The sequence below is a fragment of the Bufo gargarizans genome, chromosome 5 (assembly GCF_014858855.1).
Source record: "Bufo gargarizans isolate SCDJY-AF-19 chromosome 5, ASM1485885v1, whole genome shotgun sequence".
NCBI lineage: Eukaryota > Metazoa > Chordata > Amphibia > Anura > Bufonidae > Bufo > Bufo gargarizans.
The window spans coordinates 485,063,596-485,086,534 of NC_058084.1; the positions used below are offsets into that span (position 1 = coordinate 485,063,596).

The window sequence follows — 22,939 nt, forward strand, 5'->3', positions numbered from 1 at the left end:
ACCCCCGCCAGAATCCACGTGGCGTGGTTGCGCTGACGCCAACTCCCTGCACGCCGACCCACCGTCAAGTGGCCGCTGCGAAACTCCCGATCCAAGGACATCCCGCCCCAGCTCCACAGCCTGCCCACTGCGAGCCGCAACTTGCAATCCTGCAGAAAAAACGTTAACGTGCTGCACCGTGGGCGGAACGAAGTCCAACCCGCCGGCCAGCGCATCACTCAGCAAACTTCTGCCTGGCACAGAGGACCGACCAGCAGGTGGCAGCATGGCATCACTCCTTAGACTACTGCCTGATACCAAGGATCGACCAGCAGGTGGCGACATAGAAGACCTCCTCAGCCCTCTGCCTGGTGCCGAGGACTGACCAGCAGGTGGCAGCACCTCCTCATTCCCCTCACTGCTGCCTGATAGCGCATACCTACCAGCAGGTGGCGATGTTCCTGCACCCTCCCGACGAGACCGCACTTCAGAAGCCTGCCGCCGTCCCTCAGACCCGGACCTTGATGCCGCTCTCCGCCTCCTGCAATCATCCCCAGCCGCCTGGCCACCACCGGAGGTAAGTGAGGCCGCATCCGCATGTCTCCCCTCGCTGCTGCTGCCGCCGGTCACACGTACAGCCTGCTGCTCCGCCCGCTGAGCCACGTCGGATCCGCCGACCGCCAGGCCCGCACCAGCCACCAGCGCAGCCGCATCAGGCCGGCCTCCCCCACCGCTGCCGGACCCACTATCAGCCCGGCCGCCCCCCCGCACATCGCGCCGAACCACAGGACCACCGCGCACCCCCCCCCCGCCGGGACCGGGACACCCGCTGGGCACTAACCCTCGCCTCCACAGCAAGCGCACCACGCTGCGCCGAAGTCCTCCCACTGCACCGGCTGGCAGGAACACTCGCCCCCCCAGCCGATCGCAGCGGAGGGTCCCCTGAAGGGCTCCTCAAACGCCGCCGGGCCCGAGGAGTCGTCTCCGGGCTCAGACGTGCAGGCGGCACCGACCTCCTAGCCCTCAACCTTCCCCCTGCCGCAACCGGAGGCACGCTAGGAGCCCCCGCTGCGGCCTGCAAACTACTCACCAGCCAAGCCGAACCATGCTGTTCGGCCGCTGCCCGCACCGCCGCCATTAAATCATCCAGAGACGCCATAACATCCAACTCGCCAGAAACACTCCCCCTTTCCTAATCCATATTAACCCTAACCTGCCTGGACACTTCCCCCTTCCAGTCAATTTCCACTGCGCTACGTCTGCGCCTCGCTCCGCTGTCATACTTCCGCAAGTCATCGACAGCTTCAGCCGATCTGTCAACGCTGCAAATTGCCAGCTCACCGGCTGTTGTGCGACGTGAGCACACGCTGGAACTCCACGTTCCACATGTTGGCCAGGCTTTGTGAGCAGCAGAGGGCAGTAGTGGTATACCAGCTGCAACATAGTCGTCGCCTTTCCAGTCAGCTTCCGCTCTTCACAAGCGAGGAGTGGGCATTGATGTCCGACCTCTCTGTGAGGTTTTAAGAAACTTTGAGGAATCAACACAGATGGTGAGCGGCAATAACGCTATTATCAGCGTCACCATCCCACTTCTGTGTCTACTCAAACGCTCGCTGCTCACAATTAAGGAGGACGCTTTGCATGTTGAAGAGGTGGAAATGAAGGAAGAAGACATTACACAGGGTGATAGCCAGACCACGCTCAGATCATCTTCTCAGCACGAATTGGATGATGATGAGGAGGAGCAGGAGACGGTTGCCACCGCTACAGAGGGTAGTACTCATGGAAGTTTAATTCCATCTGTTTAGTGTGGATGGGTAGAAGAGGATGAGGAGATTGAGAGTGATCCTTCGGATGACGACAGCGAAGTCTTGCCTGTTGGTACTCTGGCACACATGGCTGACTTCATGTTAGGCTGCCTTTCCCGCGACCCGCGCGTTTCACGCATTTTGGACAACACGGATTACTGGGTGTTCACCCTTCTCGACCCTCGCTACAAAGAGAACTTCTCATCTCTCATTCCTGTGGTGGAAAGGACGAGCAAAACGATGCAATACCAGAAGGTACTTGTTGAAAAATTGCTCCAAAAATTTCCATCTGACAACGCTGGCGGCAGAGTCCGTACTTCCTTGGCCAACGAGGAGGGTAGACAAGGGGAACACACAGCAGTTCCAACAGAGGCAGGGAAACACTTTCCAAAGCCTGGGACAGTTTCATGACATCCCGCCAGCACCCTCACCCTGAAGCACGGCCTAGTGTCACAAGGAGAGAAAAGTTTTGGAAGATAGTGAAGGAGTACGTAGCAGACCGTGTCAGCGTCCTCAATGATCCCTCAGTGCCTCACAACTACTGGGTGTCCAAGCTGGACACGTGGCACGAACTGGCGCTCTATGCCTTGGAGGTGCTGGCCTGCCCTGAGCGGGTATTTAGTGCTGGTGGTGGCATAATAACGGATAAGCATATCCGTCTGTTAACTGAAAATGCTGACCGGTTGACTCATAAAAATGAACAAGGCCTGGATGGAACCTGACTTCTCGACTCCAACAGAGGAAAGCGGCTGAACATAAAGGCACTTTAAGTATAAGCAAGATATTGCTGCATTTGTGGGAGGGGAGGCTGATTACAAGGCCATTCATACGTACCTGTGAGTCCAGGCTGGCTGATTGCTAGGCTATTTATAGGCACCTGTGGGGCCAGGCTGACGCCGATTCAGCTGATTTCACTACCTCTGAGTCAGTGCTAGGATACAGCAGCATGGTGTGGGGGCTCCTTACGGCTGGGCGACGGCAGAATGTCTCAGGAGGGCGCTGGTATTCATGGTAGGATCGGAGTTGTTGCATGGGACCGCCACATGTAGTGCTCTGGGATGAAGCAGAGTTGGGCGCTAAGGGTCGAACGATGGTTGTATTGTTTGTCCGGCTATTTCAGAGGCCTGGTGGGGCCATTGCATACAGTATTGGGGTAGCATGTGCTTAGAGTGGGCATGGTTGTATGTTTTCTGATACCTGGTTTACATGCGGGGAGCGTGTCTGCAGTTGGCTCAAGCTATGCATGCTGTGTTTAAGTGATGGTAAATGTGGATGGCGATTAAAAAAATAAATAAAAAAATAAAATAAAGCGGCTACATTGTGCGGAGGCTCGTTCACACTTTGGCAGCGGCAGAAAGTGCCAGGCGAGTGCTGGTGTTCACGGTAAAATCAGACTTGTTTGCACGAGACCCACATTGCGGTCTGCGCATACGCTGGGACGAAGCAGAGTTGGGCGCTAATGGTCAAATGACTGTTGTTAGTATAGTTTGTCTGGCTGTTTAGGGGCTTGTTGGAGGCTATTGCATATTGTTATTGGTGTAGCATGTGCCTAGAATAGGTCTCTCACGCATGGCTCCGCCATTAGAGTCTCTCACGCATCGCTTCTTCGTTTTAGCGTTACACGTATGACTCCGCCATTAGAGTCTCTCACGCACCGCTTCTTCGATGTGTCTGCATTTACGTTTTGTCCTATACACCATTCACTACTAGAGCTGCGTTCATGCGTCCGCTGCGTTCATGCGTCCTCACTTTCAGATTGCATTCATACGGCTGCTTCATACCATGTTCTTCATGCTCATACTCAGAGCTGTGCCCATACCATGTTTTTAGGCACCACTCACATTCAGAGCTCCGTTCACTCACTTGTTCTTACATTATGTGTTATACTCTGCTTCCACTTAAAGCTGCATTTCTTTAAAAAAAAAAAGGTTTGTGTTCTTTAGTCCTGGATTGCATTCACTCAGACTGGTCTCCTTTACTTCTGGGTTTGCATTTACTCAGATTGGTCTCCTGCCCCAGTTAACCAAATAGCTCCCTAGCAGTCAGTGAGCCAATAGGAGTGAGTTCCTACTATGTTTTCACAGTTGTTCATTCGTTTGTCACGACAAGGGTCTTCTCTTAGCGAACCGTAATGCCTCTGGCTCTTGATTTTTCTCCCATCTGTTTCAATTTTGCGGTTGGTTTAATGTTTCATTTAGGCACGTGGTTCAGATCATTAATGTCTATGCATTTTCCATTAGGTCTGGCTCACGTTTTAATTACTTATCGTCACTGTAAGGTCATCCAGGTCAGTCTCTTGACTAGTTAGCGTCCTAGGTTTATTGTCTGAGAGGGTCATGGTTCTGAGAGTCCACAAGTCATACTGGTGCTGCATAAGTGGTATATAAAAAATAAAAAATAAATAAAAAAATAGAAAAAGGGAATAAGAAAAATTCCCCATTAGTCGCTCACACATGGCTTCTCCGTTCAACTTTTACACACAGGACTCTGCCATTAGTCTCGCACGCATGACTCTGCAATTAGAGTCTCACGCATGGCTTCTCCGTTTTAGTTTACACGTACGGCTCCGCCATTAGAGTCTCTCACGCACGGCTTCTCTGTTTAGTGTTACACATACGACTCCACCATTAGTCTCCCACGCATGGCTTCTCAGTTAAATTTTACAGACATAAACTCCGCCATTCGAGGCCGGCTGCGTGGTCCCACCACAAGCAGGTTCCATGTCTTTTTCTGCCCTCAGACCTGCTCGCATGGCTCGGTCATCTATGGCTCGCAATACAATTTTTCTTGTGGTGGCTCGCACGCGTGGCTTGTGCCATTAGAGCCTCTCTCACATTATCGTTTTCTCCGACTCTTATTTTCTAGGTTGTTGGGTCTAAAAGAAAATCGTTTTCTTTATAAGCAGTCATCCCAAGCCTGCCTTTGCGGACATCACCTTCTCCCAGGCATGCTTACTTCATCTACAAACTCGGGCTGAGGGTTTGGTGTCCGGCCTAAGGCCTGGGTATCGGTCCGTCTTCCAGTAGGAGGTACAGTAATAAGGCGCAGTTTACGAAGTCTGTCATGACTACAGACACGACAAGTCCTATCACGACTACAGGTGCAGCATACATGGTGTATCACAACTGCAGGTATTATGTGTACGTTCTGTCCTTATTACAGGTAACATTAGCTCGTTAATCGAAATAGCCATGTATTCCTGTGTATGGTTCCCCAGCCCTGGTGAGTTTACACGTTTCACTTATTCTACTACTAGAGTAAAATGGCATATGCCATGTTTTAACTTTTGGGTCCTTTATAAAAAAATATAAATAAAAGCATGGCCTGGGGAATAAGTAGAGGTGAAGTATTTTGCTAGCAGGAGCAGCTGGTGTCCGATCAGGGCCCTTGGCGAATGGTTGGAGTTCATTTAGGCCCTTCCAACAGATTCGCCATTGTGTCAGTCTGCAGCTCTCAGGATTCAGACCTTCTCGTTATATTTTCATATGTTGTTAGTCAACATAGGAGTGAATCGTTTCTGGTTACAGGCCGCTCTTCCAAATAGCACTGGCCACCCCCAAGAACGATGTGCCGGTGCACAAGACAAAGAGGTAAGGTAGATGAAAGTCACTGTTATATACGGTATATTCCGCGCCTTCATCGTGAAAGGTCTTTTACATTCAAAAGTGGGTGTCATCACGGTATGTATATATTTACTCCAAACTAAGGTCTGCTCTTTTGGCCACTTTAGGCTGCCCTATCACAGCAGTTATGGCATAATTCTACTGCTTGTTGTAGATAGGGTTAGATAGGTTAGGTTCACCTTTCTGATAGCCGATCCGACCACAAATGTGTTGTTTAATGTAGTGAATACGCTGTATTCCCATGCACCCCTTCCACCACAAACAAGGGTATATGGTTGAATCTTCCTTTTCTCATCCTCCTCCTCTCATATATGCCCTCGCATATAATCTTTTACATAGATAGCTCACTAGCAGGCCCTCGCATATAATGTTTTACAGGGTCAGCTCACCTGCAGGCCCTCACCTAATTATACCTAATAGGTAATTTGCGCGCATGCTGCCTTGCTTGGATGTGGTAGCCGTTGCTGTCTCTAAGGCTCCCTTTTTGAAATTCAACCATGATTCTCCGTTACTAGGGATGAGCGAACTCGAACTATATAGTTCGGGTTCGTACCGAATTTTGGGGTGTCCGTGACACGGACCCGAACCCGGACATTTTCGTAAAAGTCCGGGTTCGGGTTCGGTGTTCGTCGCTTTCTTGGCGCTTTTGTGACGCTTTCTTGGCGCTTTTTGAAAGGCTGCAAAGCAGCCAATCAACAAGCGTCATACTACTTGCCCCAAGAGGCCGTCACAGCCATGCCTACTATTGGCATGGCTGTGATTGGCCAGAGCACCATGTGACCCAGCCTCTATTTAAGCTGGAGTCACATAGCGCCGCCCGTCACTCTGCTCTGATTAGCGTAGGGAGAGGTTGCGGATGCGACAGTAGGGCGAGATTAGGCAGATTAACTCCTCCAAAGGACTTCACTTCATTAATCGATCGATCTGCAGCTGTGCATCATTGAGCTGCTGAAATTCAAATGCTCACTCACTGTTTTTAGGCTGCCCAGACCGTTTGTCAGTCACTTTTTTCTGGGGTGATGGGCGGCCATTTTGTGTCTTGTGCGGTGCTGCAACCAAGTGCATCCAAGCTGCGACCAAGTGCATTTAACCCTCAATGGTGTGGTTGTTTTTTGGCTAAAGCCTACATCAGGGTGAAGCTGTCACACCAAGTGCATTTAACCAGCAATAGTCTGTTCATTTTTTGGCCATATACTACATCAGGGGCAAGCTGCGCCCGTCACCAAGTGCATTTAACCAGCAATAGTCTGTTCATTTTTTGGCCATATACTACATCAGGGGCAAGCTGCGCCCGTCACCAAGTGCATTTAACCAGCAATAGTGTGGTTATTTTTTGGCCATATCCCAGTCTAATTCTGTCACTAAATCCATACCGGTCACCCAGCGCCTAAATACTAGGCCTCAAATTTATATCCCGCTAAATCTCTCGTTACCGCTGTCCTGTTGTGGCTGGGAAAGTTATTTAGTGTCCGTCAAAGCACATTTTTTGTTCTGGGTTAAAATACAATTCCCAATTTAGCAATTTCATAATTTAGTGGTTTCTGCTATATCAGAGCTATTTGAAATCTATCCCTAAAAGGGTATATAATATTCAAGGTGCACATTGGGTCATTCAGAATAACTTCACACACACCCGCTACTGTGTATTTCCAAGTCTAATTCTGTCACTAAACCCATACCTGTCACCCAGCGCCTAAATACTAGGCCTCAAATTTATATCCCGCTGAATCTCTCGTTACCGCTGTCCTGTTGTGGCTGGGAAAGTTATTTAGTGTCCGTCAAAGCACATTTTTTGTTCAGGGTTGAAATACAATTCCCAATTTAGCAATTTCATAATTTAGTGGTTTCTGCTATATCAGAGCTATTTGAAATCTATCCCTAAAAGGGTATATAATATTCAAGGTGCACATAGGGTCATTCAGAATAACTTCACACACACGCTTCTGTGCATTTCCAAGTCTAATTCTGTCACTAAACCCATACCGGTCACCCAGCGCCTAAATACTAGGCCTCAAATTTATATCCAGCTGAATTTGAATTCAATACATTGGGCCAAATAATATTTTTGTTGTTGTGGTTATTCTGAATCGGCTGCAAAGGCTATGAATGTGGTTTTCAGTAGCACATGGAGCTCATTGCCCTGAAGAGATTATTCATCCCAAAACAACTTTCCAGATAGCTTACTCAGTCCCAACTCACATGAAAGAAGATCTGGCGATGTTTATTCGTCGTATGATCCGTAGAATGCAAGTTACAACAGGTAAAAGAACGATTCTTCCATGCAGGTATAGAGAATAGACACAGGTCAGATGAATTACAGCATTAAAATGGCTGATACAGCAAAGAGGGGGAGGAGACTGAGCAGCATGCAAACTAAGGAATGCCACAAGAGACAAACTAGATAGGCATTAAAGAGACAGTACATAATAAAAAATAATATCATGTAACATGACACTACCCGCATGAAATCTTTAGATTTCAAAGTCTATTACATATATAAAGATAAGTCCAACTTGAACCTGTAGGGGAAGAAACGTTAAAGGTAAAACTGGTGTGTAAACCATAGATACGAGATACCCGCAAACACAAGAAGGTATGCAGTAAATGAACAATGAAACATGACGTCCAAAAAACAGATGGCTTGAGTCCTGCGGTATATCGTTTGTAATGGTGGGACTTCAACAGTAGCACAGTCAATAGTGATAGTGATATTCTCCCCGCCATAACAGGTATAGCCGGTACTCCTGCCTAAGTCACTCACTTGGGAGAAGAAGCACCAATTGATTGGTCGTGAGAAAGTCCGAGCAGAACCTCCTTTAGTTATCTTAACTTCAACCTTTCGAACCTTTCCGTCGTCGCTGGGCATTACGCCTGTTACAAGACCCATAGGCCACTCATTGCGACAGACTTCTCTATCTTTCAGAAGAACAAGGTCTCCTACTTTGAGGTTAGGCTTGGGTGTTTGCCATTTGGAACGGCTTTGAAGGGTATGCAGGTACTCCATTCTCCAGCGGTGCCAAAACACATTGGCTAGGTGTTGCACCCGTTTCCATTGACGCCTATAGATATCCTTCGGGTCAATCTCGGCAGAAGATATCACGGTAGTTCCAACCTTCTGAGTAAGGAGTGTGGCTGGGGTAAGGATCATTGGAGCATCAGGATCGGAAGATACTGGTACTAGAGGCCTTGCATTAATGATGGCGGATACTTCTGAGAGAAAGGTACTCAAAGTCTCGTGAGTCAATAGTGAAGACTTGTGGTCCTGCAACATGGAATCGAGAATTCTTCGAGCGATTCCAATCATTCGCTCCCAGGATCCTCCCATATGCGAAGAATGTGGTGAATTAAACAGCCAAGTACATCCATTGTTTGCTAAGAAATTGTCTAGTTGAAGTTCTTTACAGGCTCCAACGAAGTTGGTACCACAGTCGGATCTTAGTTGTTTGACAGGTCCTCGGATGGAGAAGAATCTTCGTAAAGCGTTGATGAAACAAGACGAATCCATTGACTCGATCACCTCGATATGTACAGCTCGTACGCTGAGACAGGTAAACAACACGGCCCACCTCTTGCTATTGGCTGCTCCACCGCGAGTCCTACGAGTTACCACAGTCCATGGACCAAATACATCAACTCCAACGTAGGTGAAAGGTGGGTCTGTACTCAGGCGATCAAATGGCAGGCTTGCCATTTGTTGTAGTTGGTGTCTACCTCTTAACTTGCGACACTTGACGCATTTAAAAAGCAGGGAAGAAACACATCTCTTCATTCCAACAATCCACAAGCCAGCTGACCTGATAGCACCTTCTGTAAATTGTCGGCCTTGGTGCTGTATTAGTTCGTGATGGTGCCGTATTAGAAGAGTGGCAATGTGGTGCTGACCTGGTATGATGACGGGGTTTTGTTCCTTGCTGCACAGGTCAGATTTCTCTATTCGGCCTCCAACTCGTAGCAACTGATTGTCATCGACTACAGGGTTCAGATTAAATAGTGAACTACCCTTTGATAGAGGTATTCCACCTTTGAATCTGTGCAACTCTTCCCTGTACACTTCTTGTTGTACACAGCGAATGATTACCCTTTCCGCCTTTTCAATTTCCGTTGCAGTAGGGAGGTTGGTACAGATATGCCAGCCATGACATTCTGAAGTTGAGCTCCATTTAAAACAATGGGCAATGTGTATCAAATAAGCAACGGTCCTAACAGCTGATGACCAGGTTGAGAAACGTTCAAAACGATGCGACTTTAGTTTTTGTTCTGAACTCGCAGAGGTACACAGTGTGGTGTACATAGACCTGATTTCTTTATCATCGTCAGGATGTACCAGTTCATAGGTAGTGTCCGTGGGAATTGAGTAGGAGTTTTCAAAAAGAAATCTTGGAGGCGACAGCCACAAGCAGTCGAGGAGAGCTACTGGAGATATAGCTCTTGTCCCACAATCGGCAGGATTAAGGTCAGTGGGAATATGATGCCATTGCTTTGGCAAGGAGAACCTTCTGATACGTTCTACTCTATTGCTGACGTACACGTAAAATTGTTTAGTTTGGTTGTAAATGTAACCAAGCACTATCTTGCTGTCTGTGTAAAATGTGAAGGAATCAATGTTAATGTCCATTTCACTCTTTATGACTTCAGCTATTTCCACTGCTAGCACAGCTGCACAAAGTTCAAGTCTGGGTATGGTATGTGCGGGTTTTGGTGTTAGCTTTGTCTTGCCTAGAACAAAGTTGCAGTGTATGTCTCCATTAACTCCTGAGGTCTTCAAATAGGCCACTGCAGCTATAGCTTCAACTGATGCATCAGAGAAAATATGGATTTCCCTCTGGACAGCGGCTGAGATGGAGACTGGGGCATAGCAACGTGGAATTTGGAGCTGTTCTAATGTCTTCAGAGAACCTCTCCATTTCTCCCATCTTCGTTGTTTCTCAATAGGTAACGGAGTGTCCCAATCTATGTTATCAGTAGTAAGCTGTCTTAATAACATCTTACCTTGGATGGTGACTGGGGCTATAAATCCCAGTGGGTCGTAGATGCTGTTCACTACGGACAAGACTCCTCTCTTGGTGAAGGGTTTGTCACAGGTTGACACCTGGAAGGCGAATGTGTCTACTTTGATGTTCCACAGCAGACCTAGACTTCTCTGCATAGGGGGTGCGTCTGACCCAAGGTCAAGGTCTTTCACACTGGCAGCATAGTCCTCAGGGTGAAATGCATTCATTAGCTCTTGGCTGTTAGATATAATTTTGTGAAGTCTCAAGTTTGCTACAGCTAGCATCTCTTTTGTTCTGGTAAGAAGATTAATTGCTTCTTTAGCAGTAGGAAAGGATTTGAGCCCGTCATCTACGTAAAAGTTCCTTTCAACAAATTGACGAGCATCGGATCCATACTCAGCTTCTCCAAGCTGAGCTGTCTTTTTTAGTCCATAGATTGCTACAGCTGGGGAAGGGCTGTTCCCAAAGACATGTACCCTCATTCGGTAATCAATTACCTCTTTGTTGATGTCGTTGTCCTTGTGCCATAGAAACCTGAGGTAATTCCTGTTATCTTCCTTGACGATGAAGCAGTGGAACATTTGTTGAATGTCGGCCATCACCGCTACAGGTTCTTGACGAAAGCGAATTAGGACTCCAATGAGGTTGTTGTTCAAGTTAGGCCCTGTGAGGAGCATGTCGTTAAGTGAGAAGCCTTCATGTTGGGCACTGGAGTCAAAGACAACTCTGATTTGGTCTGGCTTTCGTGGGTGATACACACCGAAGGAAGGGAGGTACCAGCATTCTTCTCCTTCTTTCAATGGGGGTGCGGGTTCGGCATGACCCCTGTCAAAGATATTCTGTATGAAGTCCACAAAATGTCTTTCCATCTCTGGCTTCCTGCTTAAGGTACGCTTTAAGGAGGAGAATCTTTTGACTGCTTGATGTAGATTGTTTGGTAGCTTCTCTCTCGGGAGGCGAAAGGGTAGGGGTGCTACCCAGCTATTGGAATCTTCCTGAAAGAACTCATTGTCCATTACTTTAAGGAATTCTTTGTCTTCTGCCGTAGGAGCCAACTTGTCGTCTTCACTGCTTACATTGAAGACTGTAGAACCAAAGCTGTCATCGTAGGTGGGGGAAAGGTTTGTGTTGCGATGTTGCAACTTGCAGCTAGTTACCTTCTCCTTCACCCAGTAGTGATGTGGGCATGGCTCAAAGTGAGTATTACGACCATTTGGCAATACATTTGTCTTGAATGAAGAAATGTTAGTAGGCCTTTTCATTTTGCCTATACAGACGTTGCCTATGATGACCCAGCCTAAGTCCAGGTACTGGGCGAATGGGGCCTCTGGAGGTCCGCTGACCTGCCTGTGTACCTTGTGGATCCTTAGAATATCTCTTCCCAGCAGAAGAAGGATTTTAGCATCTTTGTCAAGTGGTGGGATTTCACTGGCTATTGACCTTAGATGAGGGTGGTAGAAGGCAACTTCTGGTGTAGGTATTTCTTCTTTGTTGGCTGGTATCTGGTTACACTCTACAAGTGTAGGTAAGGGTAATTGTAGGTTATTTTCTAGGGAGGACACAATAAATCCATGAGCCCTTCTTCCAAAAACCTCTGTAGTTCCACTACAAGTGCCTAAGGTGTAAGGGTGAACCTCTCCTTTTGTGCAAAATAGATCGAACAGTTCGGATCGTGCAAGCGATCGATTGCTTTGATCGTCTAAGATAGCATACACCCTTAAAGTCTTTTCTGGCTGATCCTTGTGATGAATATTCACTAGGCATATTTTAGCGCAAGATTTGTCACAGTGGTCTTCCCCACAGACTTCAGTGCACGAAGAAAATACCATGGTGGAATTAGGTACGTGATCTGTACTCTTCCCGCTGTGGTTCTGCCCAGGAGGAAGGTCTGCATGTTGTGAAGGATTGGACTCAAGGGGATGGAGTGCTTGCACATGGTCCTCGGAACCGCACTCTATGCACTTGATAGGAGTTTTACATTCCTTGGCAAAGTGATCGGTGGAAGCACAGCATCTATAACATACCCCAAAAGTCTTTAGGAGTTCCTTTCGTTCTTGTAGGGGCTTCTTTCTGAAACCGATACATTTTTTGAGGGGATGAGGCTTCTTGTGGATGGGACATAATCGGTTTGGGTTTTCGATCTTGCCGCTCTTGTTTGGGGCGGGAGTGGGAATAATGTCTGTCTTCCTAACGGACACGGGACCTCTGCGGTTCCTGTAGCTAGTATGTAGGTTGTCACCTTTAGGTGAGGGAGTATTGAACTCGTTGAATGCAAAACTAGGATCGTTCTTGGTGTCAGCAATGTTCCTGACGAAATTGCAGAAGTAGGAGAACGGGGGAAAGGAAACCTTGTTTTCCCGTTTGTATGATGACCCAACTTGGATCCACTTTTCTTGTAGGCCATGCGGAAGCTTGCAAATGATAGGGTTAACTCCTCGAGCAGTGTCCAGGTAACTGAGGCCAGGTAGCTTAGGGTCAGTTTTGGCAAGCTGGACTTCGAGAAGAAGGTCGCTGAGTCTCTGGAACTCTATATTGTCCTTACCAGATATCCTTGGGAAATTTTCCAATCGTTTGAGCAATGCATTCTCTATGGCTTCAGGACTACCGTAAGTCTGTTCTAGACGCTCCCATGCTGCGGTGAGACCTGCAGTTGGATTGTCGATGTAAACTGACCTGAGGCTCTTGACACGTTCTGTTGACTGTGGGCCAAGCAACCCGATCAGCAGATCCAGCTCACGATCGGCAGTAAAACCGATACCGCCTAATGTAGTTTTGAAAGCGGCTTTCCAGCTTCTATAATTTTCAGGATGGTCGTCGAAGTTTACTAGGCCTGACTTGGCGAGCTCATGTCGAAGTAAGTACTTTACTACCTCTGTTGTATCGGTTGCCTCTGACTTTACATAGGAGGTTGCTGGTTGATTGTTGTGGATCGCATTGTTTATGGTATCGTTGCAAAGAGACGTGGGAAGATATGGTGCAGCAAGGGCATTCAGCTGAATTGTTGGGTGAAGGTCTGGAACAGTACTGTTAGCAGGAGGCTGGCGACTTGCTTGCGGCTTAGTGTGCCGTTTTGTGACATATGCGTGGAGGTAATTGAGTGTTCACTGCTGTGGTTTAGAACATAGTTCTTAGTGCGTTCAAAAGGATCTGCTACATCTGCCTTGACGCTGACCCTTTCGCTAGCATTTTCATCTGCACCGATAGCTTGTTCCAAAACCTTTAGTTTTGCTGCAGCTGCCTCGTAGTTGCTCTGTTCCTTTAAAGCTTCAATTGCTGCCCTTTGACGTGCCGTTTGAGCTTCTATTGCTGCCTTTTGATGCGCTGCCTCGGCTTCCATTACTGCAACCTCGGTCTCCATATCTGCTCTTTTTTTTGCATATGCGGCCCGTACCTTGATAGCCTCTGCTTCGGCGCGGGCATTCATTAGCTGTTCACTAAGCGTTGAGTGCTTTGAACTTCGGGATCTAGAGGAACCTTTAGAACGTCTGGTGGATACAGATTTGTGAGATACAGTGTCCCGTGGCAGCATTAATTTTGCTTCTGCCTTTTGCTTTAGTTCGCTGGATAAAGCTTTCTCTTTCCTCATTAAGAAGCTGGGCATTGTTAAGTTGCTCTAAGGACTCCTCAGTGTTGATGCTTTGCAGAATAGTTTTATATTTGTTGCTTGTAGTCTGGTACAGTTCGTATGAAGCAGAGAGATGCTTTATGGCGCCCTCTAGTTGCAGTACCTCATGGCTGGGACATGAAATCACATCAATGTGGGTGAGGATTTTATCCCAAATCTGCTTCAAACTGGTTGCTAGTTCAGTTCTCATGGATTCATAGTTCTCTTTAACCTTCCAAGTGGGTTTCACAGAGCGTTTGGTCGATGCAGTGAACTCTGGGTCCTCATCCTGACTTTCTCTGTGTGAAGCATGCTGTGGTGTTTCATCACACACTGAGCCCTTTCCACTCATGATGGCCTGCAGTACACAGGCTTGACTGTAGCAGTGAAGAGTGTCTGTATACTGTGAGGGGCTGTAACAAGCTGTGCTGGGGTTGTATGCAGAATTCTCGTGCAATACACACAGTTACACTTCACTATGATCTGTCCTGTGACGCAGTTATCTCTGTGCAGGCTGCTGGATACGTTCTTTTACTATTCTGAATCGGCTGCAAAGGCAAGAATGTGGTTTTCAGTAGCACATGGAGCTCATTGCCCTGAAGAGATTATTCATCCCAAATCACCTTTCCAGATAGCTTACTCAGTCCCAACTCACATGAAAGAAGATCTGGCGATGTTTATTCGTCGTATGATCCGTAGAATGCAAGTTACAACAGGTAAAAGAACGATTCTTCCATGCAGGTATAGAGAATAGACACAGGTCAGATGAATTACAGCATTAAAATGGCTGATACAGCAAAGAGGGGGAGGAGACTGAGCAGCATGCAAACTAAGGAATGCCACAAGAGACAAACTAGATAGGCATTAAAGAGACAGTGCATAATAAAAATAATATCATGTAACATGACAGTGGTGAACGATAACAATGAGGAAAACATCTAGTAAGGGACGCGGACATGGTCGTGGTGGTGTTAGTGGACCCTCTGGTGCTGGGAGAGGACGTGGCCGTTCTGCCACATCCACACGTCCTAGTGTACCAACTACCTCAGGTCCCAGTAGCCGCCAGAATTTACAGCGATATATGGTGGGGCCCAATGCCGTTCTAAGGATGGTAAGGCCTGAGCAGGTACAGGCATTAGTCAATTGGGTGGCCGACAGTGGATCCAGCACGTTCACATTATCTCCCACCCAGTCTTTTGCAGAAAGCGCACAGATGGCGCCTGAAAACCAACCCCATCAGTCTGTCACATCACCCCCATGCATACCAGGGAAACTGTCTCAGCCTCAAGTTATGCAGCAGTCTCTTATGCTGTTTGAAGACTCCGCTGGCAGGGTTTCCCAAGGGCATCCACCTAGCCCTTCCCCAGCGGTGAAAGACATAGAATGCACTGACGCACAACCACTTATGTTTCCTGATGATGAGGACATGGGAATACCACCTCAGCATGTCTCTGATGATGACGAAACACAGGTGCCAACTGCTGCGTCTTTCTGCAGTGTGCAGACTGAACAGGAGGTCAGGGAGGAAGACTGGGTGGAAGACGATGCAGGGGACGATGAGGTCCTAGACCCCACATGGAATGAAGGTCGTGCCACTGACTTTCACAGTTCGGAGGAAGAGGCAGTGGTGAGACCGAGCCAACAGCGTAGCAAAAGAGGGAGCAGTGGGCAAAAGCAGAACACCCGCCGCCAAGAGACTCCGCCTGCTACTGACCGCCGCCATCTGGGACCGAGCACCCCAAAGGCAGCTTCAAGGAGTTCCCTGGCATGGCACTTCTTCAAACAATGTGCTGACGACAAGACCCGAGTGGTTTGCACGCTGTGCCATCAGAGCCTGAAGCGAGGCATTAACGTTCTGAACCTGAGCACAACCTGCATGACCAGGCACCTGCATGCAAAGCATGAACTGCAGTGGAGTAAACACCTTAAAACCAAGGAAGTCACTCAGGCTCCCCCTGCTACCTCTTCTGCTGCTGCCGCCTCGGCCTCTTCTGCTGCTGCCGCCTCGGCCTCTTCCTCCGCCTCTGGAGGAACGTTGGCACCTGCCGCCCAGCAAACAGGGGTTGTATCACCAACACCACCACCACCTCCGTCACCAAGCGTCTCAACCATGTCACACGGCAGCGTTCAGCTCTCCATCTCACAAACATTTGAGAGAAAGCGTAAATTCCCACCTAGCCACCCTCGATCCCTGGCCCTGAATGCCAGCATTTCTAAACTACTGGCCTATGAAATGCTGTCATTCAGGCTGGTGGACACAGACAGCTTCAAACAGCTCATGTCGCTTGCTGTCCCACAGTACGTTGTTCCCAGCCGCCACTACTTCTCCAAGAGAGCCGTGCCTTCCCTGCACAACCAAGTATCCGATAAAATCAAGTGTGCACTGCGCAACGCCATCTGTGGCAAGGTCCACCTAACCACAGATACGTGGACCAGTAAGCACGGCCAGGGACGCTATATCTCCCTAACTGCACACTGGGTAAATGTAGTGGCAGCTGGGCCCCAGGCGGAGAGCTGTTTGGCGCACGTCCTTCCGCCGCCAAGGATCGCAGGGCAACATTCTTTGCCTCCTGTTGCCACCGCCTCCTACTCGGCTTCCTCCTCCTCTTCTTCCACCTGCTCATCCAGTCAGCCACATACCTTCACCACCAACTTCAGCACAGCCCGGGGTAAACGTCAGCAGGCCATTCTGAAACTCATATGTTTGGGGGACAGGCCCCACACCGCACAGGAGTTGTGGCGGGGTATAGAACAACAGACCGACGAGTGGTTGCTGCCGGTGAGCCTCAAGCCCGGCCTGGTGGTGTGCGATAATGGGCGAAATCTCGTTGCAGCTCTGGGACTAGCCAATTTGACGCACATCCCTTGCTTGGCGCATGTGCTGAATTTGGTGGTGCAGAAGTTCATTCACAACTACCCCGACATGTCAGAGCTGCTGCATAAAGTGCGGGCCGTCTGTTCGCGCTTCCGGCGTTCACATCCTGCTGCTGCTCGCCTGTCTGCGCTACAGCGTAACTTCGGCCTTCCCGCTCACCGCCTCATATGCGACGTGCCCACCAGGTGGAACTCCACCTTGCACATGCTGGACAGACTGTGCGAGCAGCAGCAGGCCATAGTGGAGTTTCAGCTGCAGCACGCACGGGTCAGTCGCACTACAGAACAGCACCACTTCACCACCAATGACTGGGCCTCCATGCGAGACCTGTGTGCCCTGTTGCGCTGTTTTGAGTACTCCACCAACATGGCCAGTGGCGATGACGCCGTTATCAGCGTTACAATACCACTTCTATGTCTCCTTGAGAAAACACTTAGGGCGATGATGCAAGAGGAGGTGGCCCAGGAGGAGGAGGAGGAGGAGGAGGAGGAGGAAGAGGGGTCATTTTTAGCACTTTCAGGCCAGTCTCTTCGAAGTGACTCAGAGGGAGGTTTTTGGCAACAGCAGAGGCCAGGTACAAATGTGGCCAGACAGGGCCCACTACTGGAGGACGAGGAGGACGAGGATGAGGAGGAGGTGGAGGAGGATGAGGATGAAGCATGGTCACAGCGGGGTGGCACCCAACGCAGCTCGGGTCCATCACTGGTGCGTGGCTGGGGGGAAAGGCAGGACGATGACGATACGCCTCCCACAGAGGACAGCTTGTCCTTACCCCTGGGCAGCCTGGCACACATGAGCAACTACATGCTGCAGTGCCTGCGCAACGACAGCAGAGTTGCCCACATTTTAACCTGTGCGGACTACTGGGTTGCCACCCTGCTGGATCCACGCTACAAAGACAATGTGCCCACCTTACTTCCTGCACTGGAGCGTGATAGGAAGATGCGCGAGTACAAGCGCACGTTGGTAGACGCGCTACTGAGAGCATTCCCAAATGTCACAGGGGAACAAGTGTAAGCCCAAGGCCAAGGCAGAGGAGGAGCAAGAGGTCGCCAAGGCAGCTGTGTCAATGCCAGCTCCTTTGAGGGCAGGGTTAGCATGGCAGAGATGTGGAAAATTTTTGTCAACACGCCACAGCTAACTGCACCACCACCTGATACGCAACGTGTTAGCAGGAGGCAACATTTCACTAACATGGTGGAACAGTACGTGTGCACACCCCTCCACGTACTGACTGATGGTTCGGCCCCATTCAACTTCTGGGTCTCTAAATTGTCCACGTGGCCAGAGCTAGCCTTTTATGCCTTGGAGGTGCTGGCCTGCCCGGCGGCCAGCGTTTTGTCTGAACGTGTATTCAGCGCGGCAGGGGGCGTCATTACAGACAAACGCAGCCGCCTGTCTACAGCCAATGTGGACAAGCTGACGTTCATAAAAATGAACCATGCATAGATCCCACAGGACCTGTCCGTCCCTTGTCCAGATTAGAAATTAACTACCTCCCCTTAACCATATATTATTGTACTCCAGGGCACTTCCTCATTCAATCCTATTTTTATTTTCATTTTACCATTATATTGCGAGGCTACCCAAAGTTGAATGAACCTCTCCTGTGTCTGGGTGCCGGGGCCTAAATATATGCCAATGGACTGTTCCAATGTTGGGTGACGTGAAGCCTGATTCTCTGCTATGACATGCAGACTAATTCTCTGCTGACATGAAGACAGATTCTCTGTTACGGGACCTCTCTCCTCTGCCTGTGTGCTGGGCCTAAATATATGCCAATGGACTGTTGCAATGGTGGCTGACGTGAAGCCTCATTCTCTGCTATGACATGCAGACTGATTCTCTGCTGACATGAAGCCAGATTCTCTGTTACGAGACCTCCCTCCTCTGCCTGGGTGCTGGGCCTAAATATATGCCAATGGACTGTTGCAGTGGTGGCTGACGTGAAGCCTGATTCTCTGCTATGACATGCAGACTGATTCTCTGCTGACATGAAGCCAGATTCTCTGTTACGGGACCTCCCTCCTCTGCCTGGGTGCTGGGCCTAAATATATGCCAATGGACTGTTGCAGTGGTGGCTGACGTGAAGCCTGATTCTCTGCTATGACATGCAGACTGATTCTCTGCTGACATGAAGCCAGATTCTCTGTTACGGGACCTCTCTCCTCTGCCTGTGTGCTGGGCCTAAATATATGCCAATGGACTGTTGCAATGGTGGCTGACGTGAAGCCTCATTCTCTGCTATGACATGCAGACTGATTCTCTGCTGACATGAAGCCAGATTCTCTGTTACGAGACCTCCCTCCTCTGCCTGGGTGCTGGGCCTAAATATATGCCAATGGACTGTTGCAGTGGTGGCTGACGTGAAGCCTGATTCTCTGCTATGACATGCAGACTGATTCTCTGCTGACATGAAGCCAGATTCTCTGTTACGGGACCTCCCTCCTCTGCCTGGGTGCTGGGCCTAAATATATGCCAATGGACTGTTGCAGTGGTGGCTGACGTGAAGCCTCATTCTCTGCTATGACATGCAGACTGATTCTCTGCTGACATGAAGCCAGATTCTCTGTTACGGGACCTCTCTCCTCTGCCTGTGTGTGTGCTGGGCCTAAATATCTGACAATGGACTGTTGCAGTGGTGGCTGACGTGAAGCCTCATTCTCTGCTATGACATGCAGACTGATTCTCTGCTGACATGAAGCCAGATTCTCTGTTACGGGACCTCTCTCCTCTGCCTGGGTGCCGGGGCCTAAATATATGCCAATGGACTGTTGCAGTGGTGGCTGACGTGAAGCCTCATTCTCTGCTATGACATGCAGACTGATTCTCTGCTGACATGAAGCCAGATTCTCTGTTACGGGACCTCTCTCCTCTGCCTGTGTGTGTGCTGGGCCTAAATATATGCCAATGGACTGTTGCAGTGGTGGCTGACGTGAAGCCTCATTCTCTGCTATGACATGCAGACTGATTCTCTGCTGACATGAAGCCAGATTCTCTGTTACGGGACCTCTCTCCTCTGCCTGGGTGCCGGGGCCTAAATATATGACAATGGACTGTTGCAGTGGTGGCTGACGTGAAGCCTCATTCTCTGCTATGATATGAAGACTGATTCTCTGCTGACATGAAGCCAGATTCTCTGTTACGGGACCTCTCTCCTCTGCCTGTGTGCTGGGCCTAAATATATGACAATGGACTGTTGCAGTGGTGGCTGACGTGAAGCCTCATTCTCTGCTATGACATGCAGACTGATTCTCTGCTGACATGAAGCCAGATTCTCTGTTACGGGACCTCTCTCCTCTGCCTGGGTGCTGGGCCTAAATTTATGAAAATGGACTCTTACAGTGGTGGGTGACGTGAAGCCAGATTCTCTGCTATGGGACCTCTCTCCAATTGATTTTGGTTAATTTTTATTTATTTAATTTTTATTTTAATTCATTTCCCTATCCACATTTGTTTGCAGGGGATTTACCTACATGTTGCTGCCTTTTGCAGCCCTCTAGCTCTTTCCTGGGCTGTTTTACAGCCTTTTTAGTGCCGAAAAGTTTGGGTCCCCATTGACTTCAATGGGGTTCGGGTTCGGGACGAAGTTCGGATCGGGTTCGGATCCCGAACCCGAACATTTCCGGGATGTTCGGCCGAACTTCTCGAACCCGAACATCCAGGTGTTCGCTCAACTCTATCCGTTACCCATGGTCTACATGGTTTGGGCTGAAAATAACATGGAAAGTTGATAGGGCAGACATCCGACTGGATCATCGCATCACGGGGACGTGCAGTAATCCCCAGGTTATCTAGAGTCACCATGGCGGCAGCAGGCCCTCGCCCCTAAGGTTTTAGATGGTCAGATCAGCAGGCCCTCGCTCCAAATGTTTTTGAGGGTAACCACTAGGCCATCAATCATAATTTTTCAAGGCTATGTATGATGCCCTCCTTTATGTGTAATAAAGGGAGTATTGAAGTGCCGGTTCCTTGTAATTTTTGGCAGCCCTTTCCCTTAGTGCATAGGCTTTATGAGTGTAGGAGTGCCACTACCTGAACAATTGTACCACAATGTGAATGAGGCCTCCTTTATGTGATATACAGGCTGTATCGGAGTGCCTCTTCCTTGTAATTTTTGGCAGCACTTGCACTTTATATACAAGTAAATATACAGGAAAGAATGTTTCCTAACAATTTTTCCTCTAAAATCGATTTTTTTTTTCTTCGGTTTTGTGCGTATTATTGTCAGTCTGTAAAAGTGCCGTACTGCTCGGACAACATCGTTCCCAGCAGCGACCTGGGAGTCCAAGATGCATCCAGACATCCCCCCAATGCTGTTCCCGAACCATTTCGGTGGTTTTTCCATCAATTTCTAACCTTTTCTTATAAACCAGTCACCCTCCCCTCTTCAGAGCAGGTGGTGCCTGGTTTAATGCTCGGGTTCTCCCATTGACTTCCATTATACTCGGGTGCTCGGTCGAACACCCAAACATCCCGATGTGTTCGGCTCGAGCACCGGAGCACTACGGTACTCGATCACCACTAGTGAAGGCCCTATTACAAGACATTAGGGGAGACCATTTCATGCTATTGGAAGAAGGTGAGCAGAGAACATGCTAGGGTCCCCTCAGGATGCTATCTCTACACCCCCTATAGCTATACCCCTGGGTGATAGACTATCTGATATATTCTGTATCTGTTGTGATGGGGCAGGGCGCTGTGTCTGCTTCTTCCTGCAGGTATGAGGTGTGCCAGCTCCTGTGCCAGCTGATTTCTGCTCTGGTATTGCAGCGCTTGTTATACATTGTGTCATCTGTGAGTCAGGAAACAATGTAACCAAACAAGAATCACTGAGCTGAAACTGTAGCAGATGAGGCTGTGACCTGTGCTGGGACTTGTGGGTAAACAGTCCTCCTTCTCAGCAAAGGGAGATGGGGACATGGATCAGTGTATGGCAGGCCTGGTCCTCCATACTGCACCCCTCTTACCTCTCTGCTCGCTGTAGAGCTTTTCTTCATACATTGTCCTTTGATATTTTTCTGCTGGTGATCAGTGATAATATCGGCCACACACGCCATAACCTCCTGCACATGAGCAGAAATCAAGGACAGCGTCACATACAGGTCTGACTGCGGGTAAATGGTCACACATTAGAGGAGTTGGCTGGGTTTGTGGACTGTAATATACAAAAGTAGCTTAACTGTTACCAGTAATAATAAAGCTCAATATCTGATGTAATAATAATAAATAATAATCATAGTAACATAGTACATAAGGCCGAAAAAGCCCTCTGTCCATCCAGTTCGGCCTGTTACCCTGCAAGTTGATCCAGAGGAAGGGAAAAAAAAAAAACTGTGCGGTAGAAGCCAATTTCCCCCCTCATGTATGTGTAACGCCCCCGAGTGGCATTACCACTCCTATGCCCTGCTTCTATCTGTGTACTCTAATACAATGTCATCTTATGCATTTATTTCCAGGTCCCTCGACACTGTGCATGTATAGTAATGTTATGTAATTGTTCATGTAATGTGCCTGGTTCACCAGCAGGTGGCAGCAAGTATGGCAGAGCTACACTTGGAGAGAATGGAGCTCACCATTCCATTCTCCCCTCCTTTTTTGGTCAGAAGTGGGCCAGTCCTGCTTGCTACCAGAAGGAGGTAGGGAGTTCTGGTGTGTGCTGGAAGGGACTCCATGTTGGAGCTGCCAGGATTCTAAACTATTCCCTGGCATAATCCAGAGTCAGACTACAGAGAGAAGTTGCAGCATCCTGCAGAAGCAGAGATTCCATTTAAGCCTGGCAGCACAGCAGAGCCAGAGAGCAACCGATGTAGCAGAGTTGAGATTGTTTGCCTGCCAGAGTTAATGCTAAAGCCTGCTAGAACCAAGATAAAGTCTGTAAACCGTTTTGGGGAAAAAGTTTGTGCAAAGTAAAGCTGCCATTGAACTTCATCCCAAGTTCTGGACTCAATTACTTCTTCAAATCCCTCAATTGTTCACCTTATTTGTCTGTTTCAGAGCCAACGCCTGGGGTCCAGTATATCCAGGTAGGAGCACCGTGACATGTGCACAAAACATTA

At 48.7% G+C, this 22,939-nt stretch overlaps 1 protein-coding gene across 2 annotated transcripts in view; it reads right to left on the minus strand.

Moving 5' to 3' along the window:
• LOC122938950 (cathelicidin-4-like) overlaps positions 1 to 22,939 on the minus strand; it is a 75,383-nt gene that overhangs the window by 22,914 nt on the left and 29,530 nt on the right. For both annotated transcript variants that reach the window (XM_044294836.1, XM_044294837.1), the window contains exon 3: positions 21,851 to 21,946. In XM_044294836.1, the coding sequence (XP_044150771.1) occupies positions 21,851 to 21,946 (96 nt within the window). The remainder of the gene's footprint in view (positions 1 to 21,850; positions 21,947 to 22,939) is intronic.